We start from the raw sequence: 26,655 nt of genomic DNA on the forward strand, positions 1-26,655 counted from the left end.
CAGAGCTTGTAATCACTCTCATGAGACGTTCTATGATAGCTATTCTTGTTTTGTACTTTCAAGTTGTTGATAATGTAATACGATAGAATCAGAACTGGTATTCATACTTAGTGCCATAGCATCAAAAATAGGTGATTTTATTAACTTTACGATGATCTTTATAAAGATGAGATGCAATAGTAAAACTGCGTCTAGTTTTTACCTAAGGCCAAAAGTTTATCAGATAATATAATTACTTAGATATACATTTTGCATTTGAGATATTTACTTTAAATGTATCAACTGATTTTCTGAATATTCTCCTTTTAATTTTGCTTCATAATCAATAATATGCGCTATTTTGAGTACGAATACATTACAAAATACGTAATGATTACATTATTTATTTTGACTTATATAAACATATAGAGAAGCATCCGGTATACGTTACAAACAACATAAACACAAGCGTTATCGAGTCTATCTTAATGTACTATAATAATTTGTTATACTATAAAATATCAAACCACACCTCGCAATTAGATCTCGATTACGCGATACGCTTGTGTTATTAAAGGTAGCACTTAAATCTGACCCTATAAGGAACACGAGATAAAGACATAAGATATATCTAGAAAGATTTACGCAAGTAATTGTACCTCAAAGCGCACATTACTTTTGACAAAGACTGATTTATAGTTGAAAAATTGTTAAAGAAATATATGCATTTATATATATACCGTTTAATTTTACTTATAACTTAAGTAACCTGCTCAAATCAAAAGGACGTATTATTTTTCGCCTTTTTTTGGAAGATCTTATCGATCGTAAAACGATTTTCTGATGTTTGTCAAAAGCGAACTTATACAGTTTTATTGGTAGGTTACGAATAGAAACGCAACAAATCAACATGACGGCATTAGTTTACGATTCTATGCGCTAGAGATTTGCAAGCGTTGCGGCGCAGGCGCAGCCGTGCACTCTAAGTGGGACGTGCGCGAGCGTCGACCTCACGCCCGACTTCAGGGTTACCACTGCCGCTTGTCGATCATGCCAACAAACTCTTACGTAACCCTATTAACATTTACACCATTCACATTATAACTAGTATTTATTGTTACAATAAATCGCATATTGAATTTTGGCTCAGAATCAAGCATGTTTATCCAAACATTATTAGTGTTATCGAGATAATAATAGTATCTGCTGAGATCAATGACCGCTCCAGTTCTATTCTAGTAACCAATCGCAAAGACTTGTCTTACTACTTTGTTATTTCGTGGAAAAGTCACTGTTATGATTGGAAAATAGCATGTTTTATTCGCTTGTGTTGAAGTTTCTTTCATTTAATTTCGTCATTTAAATAATCCTTTTGTTAATTTTATTCATCCTTGCACTTTTAATTGCGAGGAAGTATTTGAAATTAGGTGTATTAAGTCACGTTATTTCAGTATTTTTATTTCGTCAGGTGATCGATGTATATTAAAAACTATTATAAACATCCGTGCAGAATAAAATTTACGTAAATTTTATAAATGCCAACACAAATTTAATGATACTGCAAGGTTTCTAAAATTCTTCAATTGGCTGTAATAATCGACGCTGGAATAACTCTCGCACCTTAATATTTGTTCTTTAGCTGTTGGACAGGGTACACACCTACATTTACGATCTGATAGATGCGAAAGGTCTTCAAGCGCCGTGGGTTACAAGGATATATCAGTAATTGGGTTTTAGAACCTTTAAGAATGATAGATACTTGTTAAACCTAATTTCACATAATTTAATTCTGAGTAATACATAATCACTATTGTTTCTATTTCCTTAAATTTTATGTATGCTGATTATTGGTTCCAGTTATCAACAATAATCCTTTTTAAAATGTAAAGTCAATGAATCATAATATGCGTACGTGTCTTAAGTCAGACCGGCGACGCGGCGATGTGGGCGCAGTGTGGGCTTCATATTGCAATACGGCTTAAAAATCATAGTGAAATTACTTTGTTTACAAGACGGAGTGTCAAAGAATTCAGATACGCGCGATTGTGCGATAAAAATAAACCAAAAGCATAGTGGGATTTGGTAAGTAAAAAAATTGTATGTACCCGTTTTATATAAATAAGATTTTAAATTATTCGTAAATTAATAAAAGTTATTTCATTACAACTTCAAGATATTTAACGAAACTCGTAAAATATGCAAACAAGGTACTTTTATCGAGATTGAATTCAATACAGTCTGATGATTACAAAAACCGGATCGCAGGCCATTTCCAATTATGGTTTTAATGTTCTGCAAGTGGATACTTGCGATAACATTATAAAAAGTCGTTTCAGAGGCACACGAAATGTAGCCAGTAGTAGTTGGGCAAAGTTCCTAAGATTGCCTTTTAAAGCTATTGCGGCTATAAAATGAATTGAAAACTTAGGTTGCAGAAAATATGCAAGTCCACACGCTAGTTACGACACGGTGCAGCTCTACTGACATTTTTGTTAATTTAAAGACTCAAATAAATTGTATGTCACATCAACGAACTAATTACGTCAAGCGATGTCTTACGAAACGATTGATATGTGTACTAGTATGAGATTGCACATCATGCTATCATCGAACTACTAGTTTTTGTAGCCCAAGAAAGTTGCACTACAAGACTTAACTGGCATCCAACCCTATTGTATCTATTAGCTGGCTACTTTCTTATTTCTTACCATTTACGGATTGTCGAGAAAATCGTAACGTATTTGTAATATCTTGAGCCGTATTTGAACAATATAAAATATATGACAACGCAATGCTTATTTGACGTAAGCATTAGGTACCTGAGATTTTAAAAACAATTCAAAAATCGAAATAAATTTAGACATCAAATTTTATTATTAAAACGCTGAATCGAAACTGCAATGGCAATAAAAATCGTTTTATAAATCGTTAACGTTCCACGCAAACATTTCGCTAATCGGAAAAGTTTTCAATTTAGCGATATCCGATTTATCAATTCCAATATCAGCCGGAGCCAAAATAATAAAGCTATTATCTTGTTGTGAGCTCGACAAGACGATTTAAAAGAAAAACACGGTGCTAATCCACATGGGAAGCCTTGAGCAGGGTATTGGGTAGCCAAGCGCAGTCAGTCGGATTCAGTTACACGGACGACCGCGCGCCGGCCGCATCTTTCCAAGGAGTTGAAATAGACTTCTACAAAGATAAACTATTTACAAATAAATATATTAACAACATTTATAGGTATTTGAAAAGTAGCATTAAGCATTATAATACAAAACAATTTAGCAGCGTAGGTATATCTTCGGTAAATATGACCAAATTAAAATTAGGAATTTCCATTGCCATGTTAAAATAATTTAATTAATTTCAAATGAGTTTTATGAAGCTGTGTAAGGCTTGTTAAAGCAATGTTTGAACGTAAGTAGATTCTATCAGCTCATGTACGGACGATGTGAAAATCGCTTACACGATGAATTCATAAGCCAAGTTTGGAATGTACAGCTAACCGGTCTGATCAATATGTTGGTAGACATCGAAGCCCATAAATAGAAAAAGTGACCGTAGATTTAATGATGCTGCTGCAAAAACGTGCCTCGATTGTCGCTGTTATCAATCACGGGTTTACTAAATATTATTTTACTAATGCTTTGAATTGAGAAGGCAATTAGAGAAACTAATGAATATCCCAATAGAATATTTCAAATATTATTATTGTGATTTAATCAGTGACAAGACAAATGGGCTATAATATAGTTCCTAAGAACAGTGGCGCATTGACGATTTAAGGGTACGTTAAGGGACGATTAATAATTCTTACAGTGCCAATGCCTCGGTGGTCAGCACTTACCATCAGATGGCAAACTTGTCAGCCTATATTTTTATTTTTTTTACATTCAGTCTGTAAATTTTCCACTGCTGGGTTCCTCCCCTACCTTTGAGGAGAAGGTTTGGAGCATATTCCACCACGCTGCTCCAATGCGGGTTCGTGGAAAAGATATGTGGCAAATTTTGTTGAAATTAGACACATGCATGTTTCCTCACGATGTTTTCCTTCAACGCCGAGCACGAGAAGAATTATAAGTACAAATTAAGCACATGAAAATTTAGTGGTGCTTGCCTGGGTTTGAACCCGAAATCATCGTTTAAGATGCACGCGTTCTAACCACTGGGCCATTTCGGCTCATTTGTCAGTCTACCCACCTATATTAAATAATAGTAATTTTATATTCTAATAATGCATTTTCAATAAAAGTTCTACACAGAGACTAATATATGGGAACAGAAAATTATGAAGTTTCCCTTGGTGGTATACAAACGAGGTGCTGTCACGCGACGCGGAGCGAAACGACTGTACAAGACAATACCGGTCGTGTTTAAGCGATAAAGCAAGGAGAATGTTTTAAATTATTGTAGCAGATTATCCTAAATCTCTTCACTGTTTCGTAATTCGTTATTTGACCTATACAGATATAACTATACAAATACATAAAATTAAAGTGTCTCTCTTTTATTTAGTACCTATAGATATTTGAAAGTTACCAAAACCGAAAAAAAAAAATCGCTTATTCGTCTGTCTGGTTTACTGCAGATAACTTTCAGAACGGATAAAAATTATAAATGGATCATAAATGTAGATAGATACCAAGAAATCGTTTAATTTACATAACTATATTTCATAAAAACTGTTCGAGCCCATCAAAAGCTATAACAGATTTATAGTTTACGTGCATTTCAGTCAAAGAAAAGGAGAAAAAACCAACCCAAGTGACTTGATATCACTCTTCTAAAATTACTTATATTCAAATGAATTCATTTTTAAGATTTCATATAATCAACTCGCCAGTAACACGTTGCGGCGCTCGTTTTCTTGCTGTCTGCAAACAATAACTTAATCATCGCAACTGTAAAACTATGTACTTGCAAACGCTGTAATAAATATCAAACAAACGTCGGGTAAAAATAGAAACAGGCACGGCGGGCGGGCGAATGACCGTCGGTTGACATACAACGGACTCAAGGCCTGTGGAGATTAGATACCAACTGCCGTCGCATACAAACATAATTATATTGACAACAGCAGAATAACACTTCGTATCTTTTTTTGCTATTAAGTAATATTATGTTAAACGCATCACCTACTCCTATAACTCTTAAACTATTAAATACAAGAATGTAATGTAAAAAAAAATATAAACTGACACTTGTAATGTCAATACTGTAAATTTAAATGTGAAAATCGAAAGCGCAACTGCTTATATTATTATATACTTAAACCTTCTCAGATACACTGCATCTTCTAGTATAAGTTCTATCTATATTGGTTTAGCATTGTTTCAGTTAGTCGTTACAAAAAACTTACGTATTTATTATCATAGATATATTTTTTATTTAAGAAGTTCAATAGAGATAAAAGTGTCTCTGCTCATAGACATTGATAAAATTGAAGAAGTTTAGCAAATCTAAGCTATGTTATGTCTACTGTACTATGAAACACATCAGTAATTATCACCAGGAGTTCGTAATGATATAAGATAAATTATCTCTAATTATGACATGAGCGTCCGAATATACAAACGTAATAACAACATTTGCTTTGTACAGCTCTATATGCTAATGTAATTCTTGGTAGACTTTGTAGCTACGTGCTTTAAAATAAACATTTGAATTCAGTAGAAAAGTAAGTAAAGTAGTCGTAAAACACCTAGTGGTGCGATTAAATTACTCGAGAGTTACGTTTATTTGGTAGAAAACGTACCGACCGAGGGCGCCTCCCGTGACGGTGTTTTATCGTGAAAAGTGTCAGAGCAGTGTTTTTACGGCACTTCCAACAAAAGCAAACTTTCACCTCTGTAAACCTTTTTCAGTAGTAAAAATATTTTATTGTCTCAAAACTCGTATATCAAGGGCCAGATTTTTTAACAGGATTAGATGATATTTTTTTTATGAATGATAATTTACTTTATACATTAAATTTGTGAAGGAATGTCGCTGTAAGTGGTCTAAGTGGACGCGATGACAAGACTAATGAGTCGAATGATAAACTCAGCCTACCTCTTGTGAGAAGCTGTCATTGAAAGGAAGCTAGACTGAATAAGTGTAAACATTACTTTCTACGCTCTCAGTACAATTTTCTAATTTGTGAAGTCATCGTTAATGAAGAAAAACTAGAGTAAATCGAGTAATTAACATTTAAAACAAGATAAAAAAATCGATATGTTATTGGTTTTATTGAAAGTGCAAAGTATTTTTTCTTGTCTGCCAATCTTCATCAATTTCCACTTCAATCGATAGTAAGTGGTTCAAGTGGATGTCATTATTTACTTACAATGAATTTATGACTTGCCGTTGGTAATTTAGATTGTCACCATACAAAAAGTTAATTATAAAGAGTGGGAATACGGACCATTCATAGGTTGGTTGAAAATATGCAATCTTCCATCATGGGATTACTATGTACATTAATTTTAAATATAGAACTGGTTTTTGTAAATAATGTTCTGAAGACAAGATGAGTTGTATATTATGTTAGAAGTCAGCTTGACTTACCTTGATTTGATATGAGTTGACTTTATGCTTCGGCAGAAGATTGAACGTTGAGAAGTCCAGCCGTCTTGAAAATATTCCATTTGCTCCAGCACCAGCTCTGCAAATAAATAATACATTAATAATGATAATAGAAATATAAAAATAATAATACTAAAAGCTTACAAAAAACCATTGAACAATTTTTTGATCAACTACAGCACACATTACATTAAACATTACATTAGCAGCCTGTAAATTTTCCCACTGCTGGGCTAAAGGCCTCCTCTCCCTTTGAGGAGAAGGTTTGGAGCATATTCCACCACGCTGCTCCAATGCGGGTTGGCGGAATACACATGTGGCAGAATTTAGTTGAAATTAGACACATGCAGGTTTCCTCACGATGTTTTCCTTCACCGCCGAGCACGAGATGAATTATAAACACAAATTAAGCACATGAAAATTCAGTGGTGCCTACCTAGGTTTGAACCCGAAATCATCGGTTAAGATGCACGCGTTCTAACCACTGGGCCATCTCGCCTCTCTAACTCGGCTCTACAGCACACATACGCGACTTACTAAAAGTACACACATATGCACCAACAATATATTGAATAATATATTCAAACATATATATGTTAAATAAAAATACTGCTCGCTATTCAAAACAAAGTATTGAAAACAAATGTATCATATTCCTGTTTCGGGTGTAACAAAAACAACGAATCATTGTTCTCATAACATTTAACCTTGAAATTTTAATATGTAAAGTGAGAGTATGAAATTAATTTAATACACTTATTATACGAACAATTTAAAGAGGTCTCTACAACATGTAAACAATTTAGGAAATGTTTACGATTATATAATATGTCGGTCGATAAAATTTTGCAGTATATTACTCGTTCTTATTTCGCGATACAACTTCGTATCAAAAATATTGCGAAAAGCAAATGTTAATAATAGCTCAATTCGTTGCCGTGCGACCCACAGTTTTATCTTTATTGCTGAGTAACCAAAAACATATTTCATCTGACGGGGCAATCAATTACTTTGTTTTGTATTACGAGTATGAACAAGAAAGCACTCTCGCTAGATTATATCTTAACAATAAAATTACTTCGAATAAAACCTTTGCACGTGTTGCAAGCGTTATAATTCGTTTAAGAACAGACATTTTTCACGGCACATCGGTGGCGCCGTGCAAAAAACATAATAAAGCTTCAAGGCTGCGCGAAAAAACTTGTTTTTTCATTGTCAAGGTCAGTCGAATTAGATACCGGCTCTTATATCTCGGCGAGGCGTGTCAACATAGCATTGTGTTTACATTTGCGTTAAGATAAAAAAAAAAACGTATAAAATATTCGACGTGTGGTTTTATGGTTGCGGACGTGAAGTTTATTGTTTTGTTTTTTACTATAAATAGTCCACTGTAATGTCTATTTTCTGTAATATAAAATAACCGATAAAATTCAAATCGTCTCATGCTTTACAAGTAACATTACCAAGTTATAAACTTCATAAAGATAAAATATAAAAAAAAAAACAAGTTTGAATTTAATATCGTATTTAAAATGTGGTTCTGTTGCAACGGTTCCATTGCTCAATTATTATAAGGCAGCTGCGCATGCGTATCCGTTTCCTACGTATAAAAATTCTACTCGCATTCACATACAAACTATCAGATTTAGACATTGCAATAAAGTCTGTACCTACATATTATTACATATCAAATAAGTTAATCGAATCGAAATAATAATCCGTTTCTGGAGAGTGGTGATTATTTTTATTCATATTATTTTAAACATTCTGCAGTGCGACTCTGTACGTATTCACTTCGATCTCATTCGTATTGTTTTGAGAACCGAGAAATTTTGTAAATATTATAATTAATATTGCATGTAACTTTCACCCATTTTACGAATTTACTTACGGAATAACTCCACATATTTTAAATACGTAATACGCATCAATTGTAAACTGATAATGTGTAAATAAAAAATATTGAAAATATTATTAATATTATTAGCTAAGGTAATGTTGATCATTATTAAATAATAATTGGCTAATCAATAATCATATATTGTGTTAACTTTTAAATATTTTTCCTTGTATAATAAATAGATACCAGAATTCGGTAAAGCATGCACATTGAAATGTTTTAAAAAAATAATCATGTGCAAATATCGTATTCAAATGTCAAAACGTATTTTATTTTTAGAGTATTTTCGAAGTAAATTGATAATGCCACCTCCACACAGTCCACGGATGACCTCAAGCAGTTGTTTGTTAAACACAAACGTTATTATAGCATGTTCGAGTCTGATTTAGACACGTTGCATGCATAGCTTTTAGCGCTTGAGTTTAAATAGACAAAACAAACTTATTAATTTTGTATTTAAACCTTTATTTTTTTTGGTAGTATTTAAAGCCAAACTTTGCTGTATATTTTCATGTCTTAAAAATTATATGTTAAGCGAATTCCATCAGAATTTAACTCCTCAACGTTCCGTATAATACGTATCAATGGAGGGAGCTCCTGAATCATTTTTAGGGACAGGCAAATACCGGGGATAAAAATCTGTGAATATTTTCTTTCGGAAAACAATTAGATTTACGGAATTGATAGGTGATGTCCAAATATTTCAACACTATTACGATTTTAAAATTGAAAAAGAATTTACATATTTAAAAAAAGATAAATTATCCGGTTCTATCCGCCTTACTTTCCTGCTCTGCCTGTATTGGTTTTAGTCATGTGCTAATACAGAATATAATCCTCAATGATTTGGCTATCAAAACCAAAAATATTTCTTTCCAACCGTATATGTTAATTCTGAGATAAAGGTCTAAACTTTAACTTTATATATATTATGGAAATGTTAACTTATAATAAAAACATTTTCCAGTTTTAGCAATAAGTAGCATTCTAAATAAAGTCCCTCAAATATATGACCATGAAACGCATATTGCGTTTTAATAAATACCATTTATTTCTTCAATAATAAAAACGTTTTAATGAATCAATGTGTAAATTTATATTCACAAATGCGTATTATGGCATGAACGATGACTCGTCTCAGCAGTACAATTATTACATACAATAAACTGCCTTGTCTGTACATAAAAAATTTTTTGAAGATCGTGACATCGTGCTCGTGAACATTATTAAAGATACAGAGGTCATTTTTTAAATATATCTGACAGCATACGCTTTACGAAATAACTACTGAATATATTTTTTAATAAAACTCGACATGGTAATTTTTATTTATAATAGCTATAGTTTAAGGCACACCCCAAGGTGCTGTTTCATTTGAATGTCCTTCTGAAAATCCTTATTTATTTTAAATAAACTAATTAAATATTCCTTCTAGATAATGAAAAGGTTTCTAAGTGATTGTTAAAGAACGATATAAGTAAAAAAACTACGTAAACAAAGTCGCCAGATATCGAACCAAGCTCGTTTAAGATAAAATCGAGTCGACACAAACATGCTTATTTTTATTCAACATTCAAGGCCGACACCGCCATATTGCATTCACTATGTATTGATTTAAAAAAAAAAAATCGTAAATCGTAAACAAGGTATTTTGTGACGCTGCATTTGAAAATATAATTAAGTGCAAAGTATAACATTACGTATACATTTCAAATAGGAATTCAATTAAGAGTCGAAAATTATTTATAGATTTTTTATTGTAACCATTTTGTAACATTTCATTATGTAGTCATGAAAATACTTACTCTAAGCAATAGTATGATGTATCTGACCTTAAGGAGGTCATTAATTCAAAATAAACGACAAACATCACATTAATCATATAATTAGTTAACATGCATAGGTATCCCGACCTTACACCTCCGTAGCTAAGATCTCTTATCGCGTCCTCGTCTTAAATGTCAACATAATACATTAAAACTAAGTGTCACGTTGTCCTTATGTAATTGGGCCATAACATTACTGTCGTTTTTTTTCGATTACATTAAAATAACTAAGCCATTGTATTCCCAAGGTTACCCATATTAGTCGACCGTATTTCCGCCAGACAAGACACGAGACTGTTTAACAGAACTCATTTGTTTTTTTGACTAATGTAAAATAATTCTTTATGCACATTTGTAAATAGTACCTATTAAGAAACGAAATATTTAATTTATATTCATAAAATAAGTTTATAACAACTGGTTTATTTATTTTTATATCTATAATCAATACTAATATTGCAAATGCGAACGTTGCTCTGTCTGTCTGTCCGTCTGTTTACGCTTGTACACTTGTACGTCTTGTTCGCTTTCAGGGCGAATTTGATGGAATTTGGTATGAAGTAATCTTGTAACAAGGAAGTGTTAACTCTAACTTAACGACCAGAGTCAACGGGAGCAAAATGCGGGCGACAACTCATAGTCTATATTTTCTTGTATGACGACGTTACCGTAAATAGACCCTTTTAAAATCAATTATATCATTAGTCATACTTAATGATGTTTTTATCCCAAGCATTTTACTTATATACTGCAATAAGACAATTATTTCAAGTGTTTTGAAATTGAAATAATAAGATTTTAAATCGTAACTCATACTTAAGAGAAAATAAAAAATGACGTATTATTGTTCATAGTAATTAATATATTATATATTAATATCTTATATATATATATATTTCTTTAAATGAGAATAATTGTTTGTATCATTCATAAACGATATGTTTAAAAGTGCTTTTATCACCATGTGAAAAACTTTAATAATTAACTCACAATTGTTTTAATTTATCATTAAATAAGTTATCGGTCGTTTGTACAAACGATATCAGAATTACACACATTAAAGCACAATATACGTGTTTACGTATATTAAAAAGCATTTGTTACCGAAAACATAAATGTAATATTTTATCTCAAACATTTATTGAATAGTGTACAGGAGCTGTCTGTTATATTTAGCGATAAGCCAGTCTATTGTGATATGAAAGTGGACCTAGTGGGTGCCGGGAACCGGTATCGACTTTCTCATTCAGATCAGCCCACAGCAACCGGCTCTGGATCGGATTCAAGTTTCAAATAACAATTCAGCTAAATCCGATAAAATATTTACGCTCGACCCTGACATTGTTCTTTGAAATTTTGTTTTATTCAAGAATGTTTATAATTTATACAGTATGTACTTATTATGTAATGTTTTATATTCACATCAGAAACAATTGAATAATTCGGAACAATTTAAGGTAGGTATTATAAGAGTTTTTGTCAAATAAAATAAACGATACTCTTAGGTAACCCATGTAATAAAACGAATTTAAAGTAGTGTGCTTTGGTGGAATAAGGTCCAAAGAATCTTAAGAAGAAAAACGATGGAAAGAAACGGAAGAGAAGAGATCTTTTGACAAGCAGCTTGGACATTTAAGGATTTTATAAAGTCAGAATACTATACACCAAGACTAAATATGTTCGAAAGATATCTCAATTTAGCTGAGAACTGGTTTAAAATACGGAATTGAACTTAAATAAATTGAAGCTATGAACGACAATTTATCATTTAAATAATTACTTTTTTATAGCACACATATTTTTAAAAGAAACATTAAAGAAAATATTAAAAATAAATGCTATGTTTACGATAAAACATTTATGTTTTTACGTCGATATTTTCCAACCATAAACTAAAGAGTACCTAAACGTAACAATACATACTTAGTCACATAATGTACTATAATACTTAACCTACCGTAATATATAAGAAATTGCAAGGTTAAATGAAACATATAAATACAAAGTGTGGCAGACATATACGTTTATGACCAGCGCTACACATGCGGCGAAATATAATGAAGTGCAGAGATTTTGCACATGTGGTAAAATATACTTAAGAAAATACATACACATACTAAGATTACTATTGATTATTTTGAAAGATAATTTCTATTGCTGCGATGTCTATATTGCATACCAAGGCATCGATATATTTGCACGAATATTATTTTAATTACGTGTGGCGCCGGCTTAAAAAATATCAAAAAGGTGTCTGAGACGATTTTTCAATACCTACGACAAAGGTGTCTCGAAATGTATACCACGACTGCTTGAGAACTCGTCAGACACTATGTCAATACGTATTGAATTATCGTATGCTGTTTGCGAGCCCACAATAAATGCTTGAAAAGAGAAATTTACAATACTGACAACTTTTAAATACGGACCTATTAATATCAAAGTACGAATTATAAAGGCGTGGGATTTATCGCGTCGTTAAGCTAACATTATTTACAGATATCACCGATCACGTTATTCGATTTTGTAACTCATTAATTCACTTAAATAAGCCATTACGAATATCCCACAGAATATACGAAAGGTAAATTATTGTAAATAACAAGATCGTAATCGCTTCGCAATGTACACACACATTGTAAAGTTGTTTTGAAACAATTGATGGAATTAATTCCCGAGCAAGGTCACCAGATACCTACATAAAACATATGTCTTTGTCTACTTTGTATAATTTGCAGACATTGTGGCAAAATTATATATACGAATAACACGAGACGAGTAAAACGTCTTTGGTGCTTGTTCGACTACTGAACTATACTCAGTATAAACGCCACTTCACGAAAACCTTCGCCTCAAGATCACAAAAAAAAATGACAAAATCATAATTCGAATTAGTTTTATTTCTGCGTCTCTACCGGTACAAATGTGCGTTTAATGTTTATAATGCAACATAGAACGGCGTACTTTGTAAACAACAAAGACCTTGGCCTCGGCAGTACAATGGGCCCCACTAAATTCGATTACCTAACACTCAGCACGGTTGTTTTGCTCACGAATTTTACCATTATGGTAATTTGAGCGGTGTTTCGCCTACGTTTTGTGGTACGTTATTAATAGTTTAAAAATATACTTAACTTATTGTTAGTCATTATATTTTGCTGGTCGAAAAGGTAACATATAGAAGTCTCTTTTTAACAGTTTTTGGCATTCAATATAATTATAAAATTATACTGTTATAATATATTTTAATGTACAGTGAGTTGGCGCACCATATGTATCAAATAGCCGCTATCGAAAGGATGTTTAGAATTTTAATTGTAACACGTTTGCAGGACGAATGCTATAATTATTATTATATTGTTTCTAACTTTATAACGTTCTATATTACGGTTAAAAAACCCATTCAATTAAATTACCCAATATACACCTCCTTTTCAAGGTCTAATAACATAAATATGGCCCTCATTAGAATTCCATAGTGTACCGTATCAAGAACAAAGAAACCGAATCGTCTATCGGATTATTTCAAGGCAATATCCCCTCATTAAAGATTCGAGTCCAAATATTTCTTTGAAACATGATAGGCGACGGTAGTCTACTTTGGATATTTATTGTGAGAAATTTTGGGATACACGTCGAATATTAATTTAATAAATACCCATCCATCAAACAGATTAGTATTTGAATGAAAATATATATAAAAATAAATACTACGTATTTTTTGTTAAATTAAATTTGAAAATAGGTCGAGACTCGAGACGATCGTTCTCAAACAAACGGGTAATAAAAATAATTAGGCAATTAGCTGAATTGCGCGGGGGCGTGGCGTTCGATCCCGGCTATCTCATTGTATGTAAAAAGCAAAACAACTCAATCGTCCGTATCGAAACGAACCACTTGAAACTTATTTTTGGATAAAACGTTTTATCTAAATACAAACTAATGAATGACGTTTTGTGTTGTAATAAATTATTCCATTATAACATTTCTTTGGAATAAATGGAAAACTTTTAAAGATGATATCACTATAAATTTCGAGAGATATAGTTTAATTCTATTCATACTTTAATTAAATACCTATTTAAAGAATGAGATTTGGCTTACTCTTTTTAACGACAAATATAATTAAAAAAAACTATGATATCAATAATTCACAGTTGAATTTTATACTTTATAAATATGTTTGTATTTAATAATATACTGCCAATACATTATAAATACGCTCGTTAGATAAAAAACAAATCGTTAATGGTCAAGTATATTACGCTACAAGATTTATTATCATAATACAAATTTATAATTTGTATAATAAATCAGTCAATTGACTAAAAGTATCTATTTTTTTATAGTTAAAATGTCAGCGTTATTCTGTATACATTGCGGAACATAATTTTACAAAACGAAAATAAATAACAACAATAAGGAAAAATGTGAGTGACATTATTAAAAACAACTAACACTGGTATAATAAATATAACCAGTAGTATATTAAATGTATGAGCATAAATTACCTAAAGATTTTAATTTAAAAAAATTAAAGATATATTTGAAGATCATTAAGTGTATGAATACGTTATGAATATGGAGTTTTATTACACAAAAATAAATGATAATTAAATTTAAAATGTTCTTGAAAATTTCAATTTTGCAAATTTTAAAAGGAAAACATTTCAGTTTCTAGGTAATTGACGTTGATTTAAATTAATATCATATGATTTTACAAAAATAAATACATCTAATTTTTATTCAATTCGTAGAATATGTAGCAAGTCATAATTATGATAAAATAATTTATAATATTTAAATCATTAACAAAAAATGTTATTTGTTAAGCTGTCAGTGTACTTCCTAAATATGTTTTTCATTAAAAAAAAAAAAAAAATTAAAAAGTACAGAGAATATACAATAGTCTTATTTAAAAAATTATCTAGATTTACAGTTGAGAACGGTGTATTCTGATCTTATAATTATCTTGCATACAATTCATGTAACGATTAGGTTATTAAGTTGATTATACATTATTATCTTTTGTTTATTGTAAGTGTTAACAGTTTCTATTTAAAAAATGAAATTTAATTCTTCAAGATAAATAAATCAATTTTAAACTAGAGTATATTATTTATATATATTTTTTTTAATTTAATCTGATATATAAAAGGACGGCACCCTTAAAGCAGCCACCGCCAACACGGAGCACAATTATGTGTTAACAGGTGCAATCAGGTACTCCCATAATTCGCTAAAGGTCCTAGAGTCCAGGTGCAGGAAAAAAGGAAAAGATCTGCAGCCCAATAAGCTGACCACTAGACCAACGAGGCAGTCAAACCCTTATTTATATGTTATAGTAATTAAAGTCTATACTTTCAGTCTTCATTTCATTATAATTAAACATACGTTTTATACTTAAGATTAATGAATAAAATAGTAAATATATAAAACCGCAAAGCTTGAATGTACACTTTATATTCAATTCATATAATCACTCATTAGAGGACAACGGACTTGTTGTATTTACATAACTAATAATAAATACGTTGACTTAGTTAAATTCTACAATAGACATAGAATCTAATATTTTGGAAACATTTCATAATTATTATATTTAATAGGCGGATTGGCAAATAACAATAAGATTTCACCACTGCCCAGAAACATTAGTACTGTAGGTTAGGTAATATTAACGATCCTTTACATTGCCAATACGCCAACATTGGAAAGTAAATTGTTACGTCCTTATGCCTGTGATCCTTTAAAATAGAGCACAAGAACATTAAGTATTGTTGCTTATGTATTGAGTGAATAAAAACCACCCAGACGGACTTGCACAAAAGTCCCTACCAGATTTGAATTCGTAAATAAAGCAAAGAAAGGTTTACATAACATATCAACATATAACTTTGCAACGTCATTGCAAAGTTATATATTGAACAGTTGCAAATTGCAATAATTTATTTAATTATCCTTTATACTTGTGTCTTCGCTGACAATAAAGGATCTATTATTAGTTCGAACAATCACTGCGTATATTGTGAGTTACAACAAACACTGTTTTATTTGCGTGTGACTAATAAAATGGCAAATAAATGATAAAGATAACAATTTCTATTTATTTACAAGTTCGATCGCGAAATAATTGATTTAATTGAGCAGTTTTTCTTTGTTTTTTTATTTATGTATAGCATTAGAATATTTGAATACAAATATAATAATTGAAATTTTCTACACGTTGCCTGCATTTTTTTAATCAATGTAAATTAAATCATATATAAATAAAGTTAACAATAATATTTGTTTATTTATTTATCATTTATACACAAAAACCATATGGTAGATCTATAGAAACATTTAACAAAATTAATTCTTTGACAAAAGACATTCAAACATATATTTTTTATCTGTTATAGTTCATAAAATAGAATCATATATATTCTATAGTATATTTAAAAAAAAAGTAATAAAGGCAACATTTTAACGACAAAACGTTGTTTATCGCAGGAAGCAAATGACAACGTGACCCCGATCGTTGAACAAACGCGTTGAAAATACTAGACCTTGGAATAGCATACGTATTGAGGATGGTTAGTTCTTGTGAAGTGCAGTAATTATGGCTGACAATGTAATGAAAACTGGAACCGTAAATAGTTTATAAATAACACGTTACATAAGTCTTCAACCGTGATAACAACTCAAGTACCTAACTCAAAACTACAATGTTTATACATATAGGTAAAATTTATGTGTAGTTTTACACTCGTAACAATCTGCGTTGGAACTAAATTATTATCTTGTAATTTTCCACTCCATAAAAATATGTCTTACTGATATATGTGTTTAAAATTCATTTCATTCAACAAACTTTTGTATTAATACATATTGTTTTCGACACGAGTGCACAATTTACTTGATATCAAACTGACAAGTCAACGCAACCGTAAATCAACTATCTAATCTAAACGTCACTCCCAGCCTATTGCTGCAGATATATTTCAAGATTTACAGGCACCAGAGCCATGTGGTATATGCATTTGTAATTGAGATTTCGCTACATAGCGTCTTACGTATATAAACGTCGTAATAAACGTCAATTTTAAAGAGATCAGTAGGAATAGTCTGCTAAGTCGCATATTTAATTTAGCTGCATAATATAGTACATAATGTGATATATATCTAATACATTTTGTTTTATAATGCGATTTCCGTTGAATAAGAAACGAATACATTTATGATTGATTTATTTATACTTTATTGTAGGTACACTGACTTAAAACTGAAGAGATGACTCAGTGATTAGAATACGTGGATCTTAGTTTAGCGGGTTCAAACCCGATCAAACACCAATTAATTTAAATATGCTCAATTTGTGTTTATATTTTTTTTATTAATTGAAATTAATCTCATGCTTAGCGATGAAAAACCAATCGGGAAACCTACGCATGTCCGATGAAAGTATACCATATGTTTATCCTTGGCAGCAAAACATAAGCTCAAAGCCTTCTCCACCAGAGGAAAACACATAACCCAGGAGTGGGATATTTAAACAATGTTCCTTTACTACTAGAATTTGTTATAAGACATGAAACAAGTATTCCTTTAAATATTTATTCAATGTATGAGTCTCGAGAGGATTAAGCAAATATTCAACAGCAACAATTGTTTGCAATGATCTTGCTTTAAGTTAACAATGGTTTTCCTTTATTAAAGTCGCAGATTTAACCTTTAGATAAGTACAATAAGTGTTAGAGCTCAATGAACTACTGAACTTTATGTAGGATAAGATTTCAACATTCGATTATTCCCTGCGCTCAACAACTGACAAAATGTAATCAATTTGAAGTTAAAATAGCCTTTTTATAAAGTACACTGTAAATGATATTTTGGATATACTATGGTGTATTCACAGCGTAATGAATAGAACCAAGTATAACAATATTATATACATGAATTCATATAGCAATATGTAATAAGCGCCTCTGAATTACTATTGCATGTCCGTCAAAGAATGAAGCATAAGAGCAATGCGTTTATAACTGAAATGTTTCACGTAAGTTCCGTTTGATAGAGTACGGCACGGCAACGTCGCGAGATAGTCTTATATTTAGCTTAAGCATAAAGCTTTGCTTACAAATTTAATTGCATCGACGATCGCCTGCCGCGCGACGTAAATAGCAACACCTCGTCCCTGAACCTAACCGAACTTTCTCCGCTCCAACCATAATATTAGCTCGATAAACATACGAAAAGAGAAAATAAATTAAAAATAATTAATATATCGATATAATGAGACAATTATAAGAATTTCCAATATAAACTAGATTTATTTAATATTATTGAACAAGTTTTAGCCGATAGAATAGAATGTATAGACTGCTTTTAAATTGCTTCGAACTCGTTACAAAGTCGTTTTAGCAGTCTTGAAAGTTGTATTGAATCCTGACATATAGCGTCGTATAAGGTTGGTCAACTACGTCTAGCTAGCAGAACTTAGAGTCATTTCGAGAATTAATAGCTGAATTATGCATGGACTGTTCCGAATTATCGTTACATCGCCTGAATAAACTCACTGCAACTGACCGCAAATGGCTGACAAAAAGCATTTAATTTTTCTTTCCAAACGTACGTAAAAAAAAATTAAGTAATATCATAACAACGTCAACGGTCTTAGAAAAAGGATTATGTAGGAATACAACAATGATTACATTAATAAAAAATGAATTCTTTATTGTTGAGTGAACCTGAACGAAGGGAGAGATGATTTTGTTGTACTCGCATTATACTGTGGCACATCGGTGCGTGCCCACACGGATACAACACAATGCATACAAAAGCGTACGTAAATACTTCTTTGCCGGGCTATGCATAATCATAAAAATTTGCAAGTTAAATTACGAGACATAGCACTTTTTAAGCTCGCAAATGTAACGTGGCATTGTCTCGATACAGCCGAGGGCGCATATCCTTATTGCCTATGTTATTATCGTCCAAAACTCGGTACAAGGTCGACCACAATGTTACGTGACGCGGTAGAACAAACGCACGTTTCCATGAAAGAGATGCAAGTAGACAGGAATCGGGAGAATATTGTGTTCGGTTGCAATTTATGCAAGCATGCGCCGTTGCGTCGATCACGCCCTAAAAACGACGTTAACGAGCCTTGCCGCCCTCTACCACTGTCGACATGGGAACGGAAATCGCCGCCTCGTCTGGCAAGAATTTAAGACTCAAGTTGTACTGCTTAACGACGAGTAATTTAATACTATTTACATTTATTCTATATACGTCTCAGCTTTAATGAGAAACAATGGACAGTGAAGAAGAGAGATAAATCATTTTATTCAAAGACCATCGATATTATTATTTAAAAATTTGAAGTTATTCGGTATATGTTAATTCCTTGCGTTTAATAAGTCAAATCATTTGCCGATATTTACATTGCAGGACACTCTAAGTATTTACGCCCCACTGACGTCTGAGTCATAGCGATCGCGCCTCAGACGATCTCTTAAAGAATGGCCCTCAAAGGTCTAATCAATTTGTATATTTTCACACGATGAATGTTTATCATGTGCACTTTAACAATTTCAATCTACAGCAAATTAAAATTAAACACTGGCTGGTTTCATTCATGCCAAATAAATACATGATAAAACACATACCCTTTGTTCTTTACATATGATTGATGAGACACAATTTCGCCGAAATGTACTATATATACCGATTTTATTTTCATATGTATAATGAAAAATATAGAACTGCGAGGAAATATTAATAAGGGCTTTCAGTAACTTTGAATACTTCAGCCGAATATAATTGTTTTATAATTTTTTCATAACATTTTTTTTTTTGTAACTTCCTTTCGAATTGATATTTTTATCCAATGATATATTTTTTTAATGTTTAGATGTTCAAATTTTATAATAATATTAGTATCAGATTAAAAGATCAGTAGTTAACAAATATAATATATATCAATACGTCTATATACTTTTTTCATTCGGTTATTCTAAAATATATAATCTTGTAAAATCTCTAAAAACAGCTGTAAATTGTAAAATGGTTACGGCAGTGACATAGTTCTAAAATGTTTTTCCTATCATTTGAAACATAAGAGTGGTTATTTATCTATAATTTAGATATACGCTTTCGCAGATATTCTTCTAAACAAAATGTAATATGAGTATGAACTATATATGACAAATGTGTTTAGTTTTTATCTGAGTAATAAATTAAATCTGCCCCAACGATAAGACAAAAATAATCGTTAAAAGTAGTTGATTATATTTTATTTTATAGATAAAAAATAAAAGTTCATAATTTAATAATACACAAAACATTTCTTTTTTTTATCGATAAACAAAACACATTCAGCCAACAGCGCCATGCTTTTGCCTTCTGAGTGTTTGGCTTGGTTTGCGTTGTTTGTTCGTCTCAAGGTCACGGCAAACGTGATCCGACTTATTTCGTAACGCAATCATTTCGCAAATCAAAAATGAATATATGTATATATATTCCTGTATAAGAAACCATATCACTGAAAGCAGATTATAAACAAGTCCAAAAAGTTTCAAATTCAAAGACATTTAAAATATATTATTTTATTTGGACGTTAATTTAAAAAAAAAAAAAACCTGTTTAACCTCAACGAAATAAAAATTTGAAACATTAACTTTTAAAAACAATCTTAGCCCCCATAAATTAAAAGCGTTTGCTTCCGTTCGATGTCTATTTGCAATTGCGTCGTAGCTTTGTGATAATTTTTTGCTAGCAACGCGTTCTAGGTAAAACATAGTTTTGTTATTAACGAGTTAGAAAAAACGTTACAGATTATAAATAACAGTTACGACTGTGACTTTTAATAATAAAGTACTTATGTTTCGTACAATACGATGTTGATATTATTGAAGTATGTTATTTAACGTTATAAACATCCTGCTGTAGTCATTAGATGATATATAAGTGTACACAGTATATTTTAGACGTCTAACCGGTTTTATAAATTCATATTAGATCGATAATAATACGACCAACGGGCAGTGGGCACACAATGATTCATGAATGGAATACAAATTGCTTTTAACTTCATAAGAGCCAAGCGGTATTTTAGGTATATCATATTTGGTATCATAATATTTTGTCGGAATGATTAATAAATAACAATATGACGATTTGTTTTTTTATTTATTATTTTAATTGAAATTAATGTACATGAATTCGTTATTCAATTGGGGGTAAAAAGTAACTACAGTTTCACTGAAAAAGAGACTGTTTTGAGGTAATACCTAATACATATTATTATAGAAATTGTTGAAATTGAATTTTTATTTTTAAATCATATTATCATTACGTTAAAAGGTTTTTTCTAGACATAAAACTTCACATTAATGTGGATTATTGTTTGAACGTATGACTACACTAAATAAAAAGAGAAAAAAAGGATATTTCTTAATTTAAAAAAATACGCAAATAAACTACGCTATCGTTCTCACTTCACAGAATTATTCATTAATTTTTTAACCAACCGTGATTTTTTCAAAATTTGGTCTCTCAAATATCGGGTAATTACAATAACTCCCAATGTAAAGTTAATTAACCACCAATGCGGTCAGCGGCAACAATACCTTTTATGGCATAAACGATGGTATGGAAATTCGGACCCTGTTCGGAAATAAAATTTTATTGGGCAAACAGAAGCTGGTTTCGGTTTCATTAATACCTTTCAGGATCTCTGCTTTTGGAACGTTCCCGAATATATTTAAACCAATTCATTATTTGATCCTTTTCATTTTCATGAGACAAAATAGATTTTATTATGTTATGAAATAATAATAATAATAACATCGATGTCATTTAATATGAATGTCAAATTTTCATTTTACAGAACAACTTTTCGCATAACTTTGAGATATATTTTCGTGTCATTCATCACATTTCCAAAATACGACATTTGTCTATCGAGTTTTTGAATGATATTTGTAAAACGATTATGTTTACAGAATAAGATTTTGTCACTTAAACAGTGTCTGAAATGTTTACTGTAATATGACCTTACGTTTATCACATACGTTTTTGTCAAACATTAAATCCTAACACTATTCGTTATCATGTACATATTATTTCCAGAAAGTCACAAAACACAATCCCCAATAAATAATAACGGTATGACACCACGTGATTAAGAGAATTGATAAATATTAATAGAAATACTAATTAAAACCGAACGTTTTCGTCTTATAAGGTATTTTACAATCAATTAATGGAATTACAACGTGCACACGCATACAAACTATCGCATTAATTTTATTTATACCTTCGAGGCGTTCAGTCTCAGTTTCATGACATAAAATACAATTTTAAAATTTCCAAAGGAGGTTTAATTTATCTATATTAAAAAAAAAAAACAACGTGAACAGTTTTACAAACTTATATTCTATTTAAGAAATATAACCTGCCAAACATTTTTTTTTAATAAATGTGTCCGTTTATCGTTGTTTGTTAAAATATAAACTGTGGTCATTAACACTTTAATTTCTAGATAGGATTGATCTCTGATGTTTTACTACGATTTGTTTCTAATATAATCTGTGATCATTAAAAAAATTAAATTCAGAATGATTGATTTGCGAAGAGTTTAAGTTCAATTAGCCGAGGTTGCGCTTCGTCTCGTTTTTATAGGTCAACTCAACGAGTAAACAAGCCATCGGTAAATCGGACGTCATGCAGTCTTCGCCCACGGAACAATGAAGATCATAATTATACACTATTACATAGCTATAACACCTACGATTTAAAGGAAGAATGAGAATAATGATGTTCAATATCGTTAATAATAAAGTCACGTTTTGTTTGAACACGTGAATAAATATTAATTACTGCAATGAAATGATTCGATATACAAGGAAAAAATAAGATAAGCACGAATGATTATTATTAATTCCATTTCAAGTTTCATTAAAATAAATCTTATTTGGCAAAACTTTATTATTAATACGTAATTATATCTCATAATAATGCATTAAAATTAGCTCCTTGTTAAAAAAAAACGTCGGAAATCGATTTTAAGTGGAATTTGATCAACAAAGTCTGGTGTACGATTAAACTTAACAGCGAAATTACAAGTTGAGTCACGTTTAAATAGATATAATATATTTATTGACTATACAAGTACTCTATTTTAGATAATTTAGTGTGCATTTTGGTTTAAATGATTTGGACACAAAAGCATGGATAATATAAAACTTAAGGAAGATTTTAAATAAAAACCGAATACTTGATCAGCAATTTAAACACGTAAGTTTTGATATATAATAAAAACGGTTTGATAATTATAATAAATTAATGGAATTATAATACTTGTTCATGTATTTATAAAATGTATTGATAACATGTTATTTTTAATTCAATACGCATTTACATAAATTGCTACAGTAAATAAACTTATTTAACGACATTTTCTTTTACATTTTTTATTTAAATTGAATATCAATAAAAATATGTAATATTTATTACAATAACAATATTAAAAAATAGTTAAATATGCAAAACTCAGCGATACTAGCGATTATTATTTACTTTTATTAAGTGTATATAATAAGTAGTTTTACACAAATAAAAATATATGTGTAACAAATAAGTTATAATTTAACTATAGAAAACAATAAGTCTAGTTACGTTACACAATAACAATGCAAAAACCGATAACATTTGAACTTAAAACAATTCGATAAGGTAATCGGAATTGTAATGAGTTTTAGCGAAGAAACCGCAACAAATTGAACGGAGGGCAGCTGTGGCAATTTCGGGAAAATGCATTTTTGACAGTAACAATGTAGTATCTACGGGAAGCGGAAACCAGCTGCGCAACGAAGCGGAGTTAATGTATGGGACCGGCGAAATTGCATTTTTAGGGCTCCGACAATTTCGGATGCGCTTTCCGAGTGGAATACTAACGCCAACTGTTGTGCAAAAACTCATTGTTTTGAACACAATATATATTGTATTACAATTGTTAATTTATAGAATTGCGGTTATTGAAAATACACGTTAAAAGGTCGCGCGCCTTTTTGGGCGATGTGACATTTTGATTTGTATACTATGCACCTTTTTAAATGTTATTTTTACATTAAGTTTAAAAATGATAAATTAATTTTATTTTATTTTACTGTTATAATATAGCTGTACTAAATGTTATGAATTGAAATAATTCACTCAAAACAGCCGAGTTATCGCTTATCGTTATAAAATTATACTTTAGGTATTATGTATATTAATATTGTTTTTATTAATAAAACTGTACAATATTGTAATAGATTTTTGTTTTAAAAATTCTAACGCTTAAAAGAAAATATGTTTTTTCTAAAAGTGATTTATATCTTTTATTTTATATATAGAGATAATTCATTGAAATACCTACTGGAATATATTTTCATAATAATTATAATAATACCTGTTTAGCAAATTCCAACGAACGTTACAATTTTGTAAACAAAGACAGGTGAGTTAGGGAGCGTCATTTCCGACTAAATCAACTTGATATCGCGATTGTAATAAAATATTATTACCGTAATGAATAACATGTATGTTTATAAATTCATAAGCCGATGTTGCAAATGACAATTAAACGAAAACCAGGTGTAACGAGTCCATGTACATACTTTGATCTACATACATGATTTAAAATTTAAATCATTCGTTTATTTAATAAACTTTGAATTTAAAACATTATTCGCTATAAATTTTGAAAGTAGTTTAGTAGTAGTGTATATTTTGCAATTAACCAATAATACTTTCTACTCACTTGATTATTGATTCTAAAATACTTCAGTTGTATAAATATCTAACGTTGAATCTTAATTCAATGTACCCATACAGTAAAAGGGGTCCGGTTTTTGACCGACACTAGCCTGCGAGCCCACAACCAGTTCTGCGCCAATTATACGGAGCTCTTAGAGGATTAAATATAAACAACCAGCAAGCGACCACATTCAAAACACCGTAGGCGTAGCTTGTAGTTAGTAGACATACAAAATATGCGTGGGCGAAGTTTTATATTAATATAGTTTGCGATTTAACCCGCACGGCGCCACACTCTTAATCCCAGGAAAAAAGTCGTGATTATTATTTTATACATACATATGTTGTTGTTACAACTTAGTGTGACCGGTAGACATGTTTTGACTTCTAATAACACACTCTCGTAATAATGCTATCGTGTACACTTACCTGCCTTTTCAATTATTCATAGGCACTGTAATGTTGACAAGACTTTAATGTTTGCTTAACACCAACTTAAAGCTTAACATTTGATAAAAATAAAGATCGTATTATAGCTAAACTATGAGCAGATTTGATATTAAAACGATTAAAATATTATTAGTTACCTGATTCTATCGGAAACTATTTCAGGTTTAGAATTCCTCTTCGCCGGGGTCATCGAGTGAGGTGCAGCATGTGTTGGGCTAGCTGATGGCTCTGAAGGTGCAGATGGTGGAGAACAGGACCCAGAACTTGATAAACTGAAAGCCCTGCTGCGGGCATCTACAGCCGCCGGCGTCCGACCAGATCTCGCTCGCCTCCGCTTCTTCTTTTCATCGTCAGCTCTTACAGCGGCTCCTGGTGGTGTCCAATCTAAGTCTTTCTTTAGGTGACCACGACCGCAACGACAGCCACACGCCTTGAAAGCCAAGTCATAGCCCTTCTTCGTCCATAAATTCTGATGTCTTTGCCTTTCAGACCACGATCTTGCGCGGCCGCAGGACTTTAGATAAGCGAGCACCCCGCCCTCCCATTGCTCAAAGCATTCTCTGTGCATGTACCGACCGACGGCACACGTGTCGTTGTTGCATAGCACGCGGATAGCGTCCTCGATGCGTACGGGTTCCCGGGGGCGGAGGCATTCACCGGGAACGCAGCACCCGTGAATGTCTTCGGCTTCACGTTCGCCGGTCGCGCCTTGCCGTCGCGGAGCCATGTCTGATCACGACCGACTCGCCAACGAAATCGAACGTGCCGCCGCGAAGTACTAAAACGCGTCACGCGAGACACATGCTTGCCGGAGCGCGCGCGGCCGACTAATAACCGCGAGTGAACGAAAGCGAAATTTCAAGAGCGCAGCGCGTCGCCGCGCCGCCGCCGCGCCACCCGCCTGCACGCGGGGCTGACCTTGCGGCGCGCGAGGGGGCGCGGGGGTGCAGCGAGGGGCGGGGCGATGCGGCCGACGCGCGACGGGCCGGGTGGGGAGAAAGTGCCTAGCAAATTTTCACTTTCGCGCGACAGCGGGCGAGGTGGTGGTGGCGGTTGATGTTCATGTGCAAGTAACATTGCATCCTGTGTTATTGCCAGGACCTCTGATTGGTGCAAACTGAATTCGTTACATAGCGCCATTATTGT

The 26,655-nt window shown here is 31.8% G+C and overlaps 1 protein-coding gene across 1 annotated transcript in view; it reads right to left on the minus strand.

Moving 5' to 3' along the window:
* LOC125066636 (headcase protein) overlaps nt 1-26,332 on the minus strand; it is a 44,653-nt gene extending 18,321 nt beyond the window's left edge. The window contains exons 1-2 of the mRNA XM_047674832.1: nt 25,647-26,332; nt 6,529-6,625 (exon numbers count right to left, since the gene is read on the minus strand). Coding sequence (XP_047530788.1) covers nt 6,529-6,625; nt 25,647-26,236 — 687 coding nt within the window. The 5' untranslated portion in view covers nt 26,237-26,332. The remainder of the gene's footprint in view (nt 1-6,528; nt 6,626-25,646) is intronic.
* Nucleotides 26,333-26,655: the final 323 nt, after the last annotated feature.

The sequence above is a fragment of the Vanessa atalanta genome, chromosome 9 (genome assembly GCF_905147765.1).
Source record: "Vanessa atalanta chromosome 9, ilVanAtal1.2, whole genome shotgun sequence".
Lineage (NCBI taxonomy): Eukaryota > Metazoa > Arthropoda > Insecta > Lepidoptera > Nymphalidae > Vanessa > Vanessa atalanta.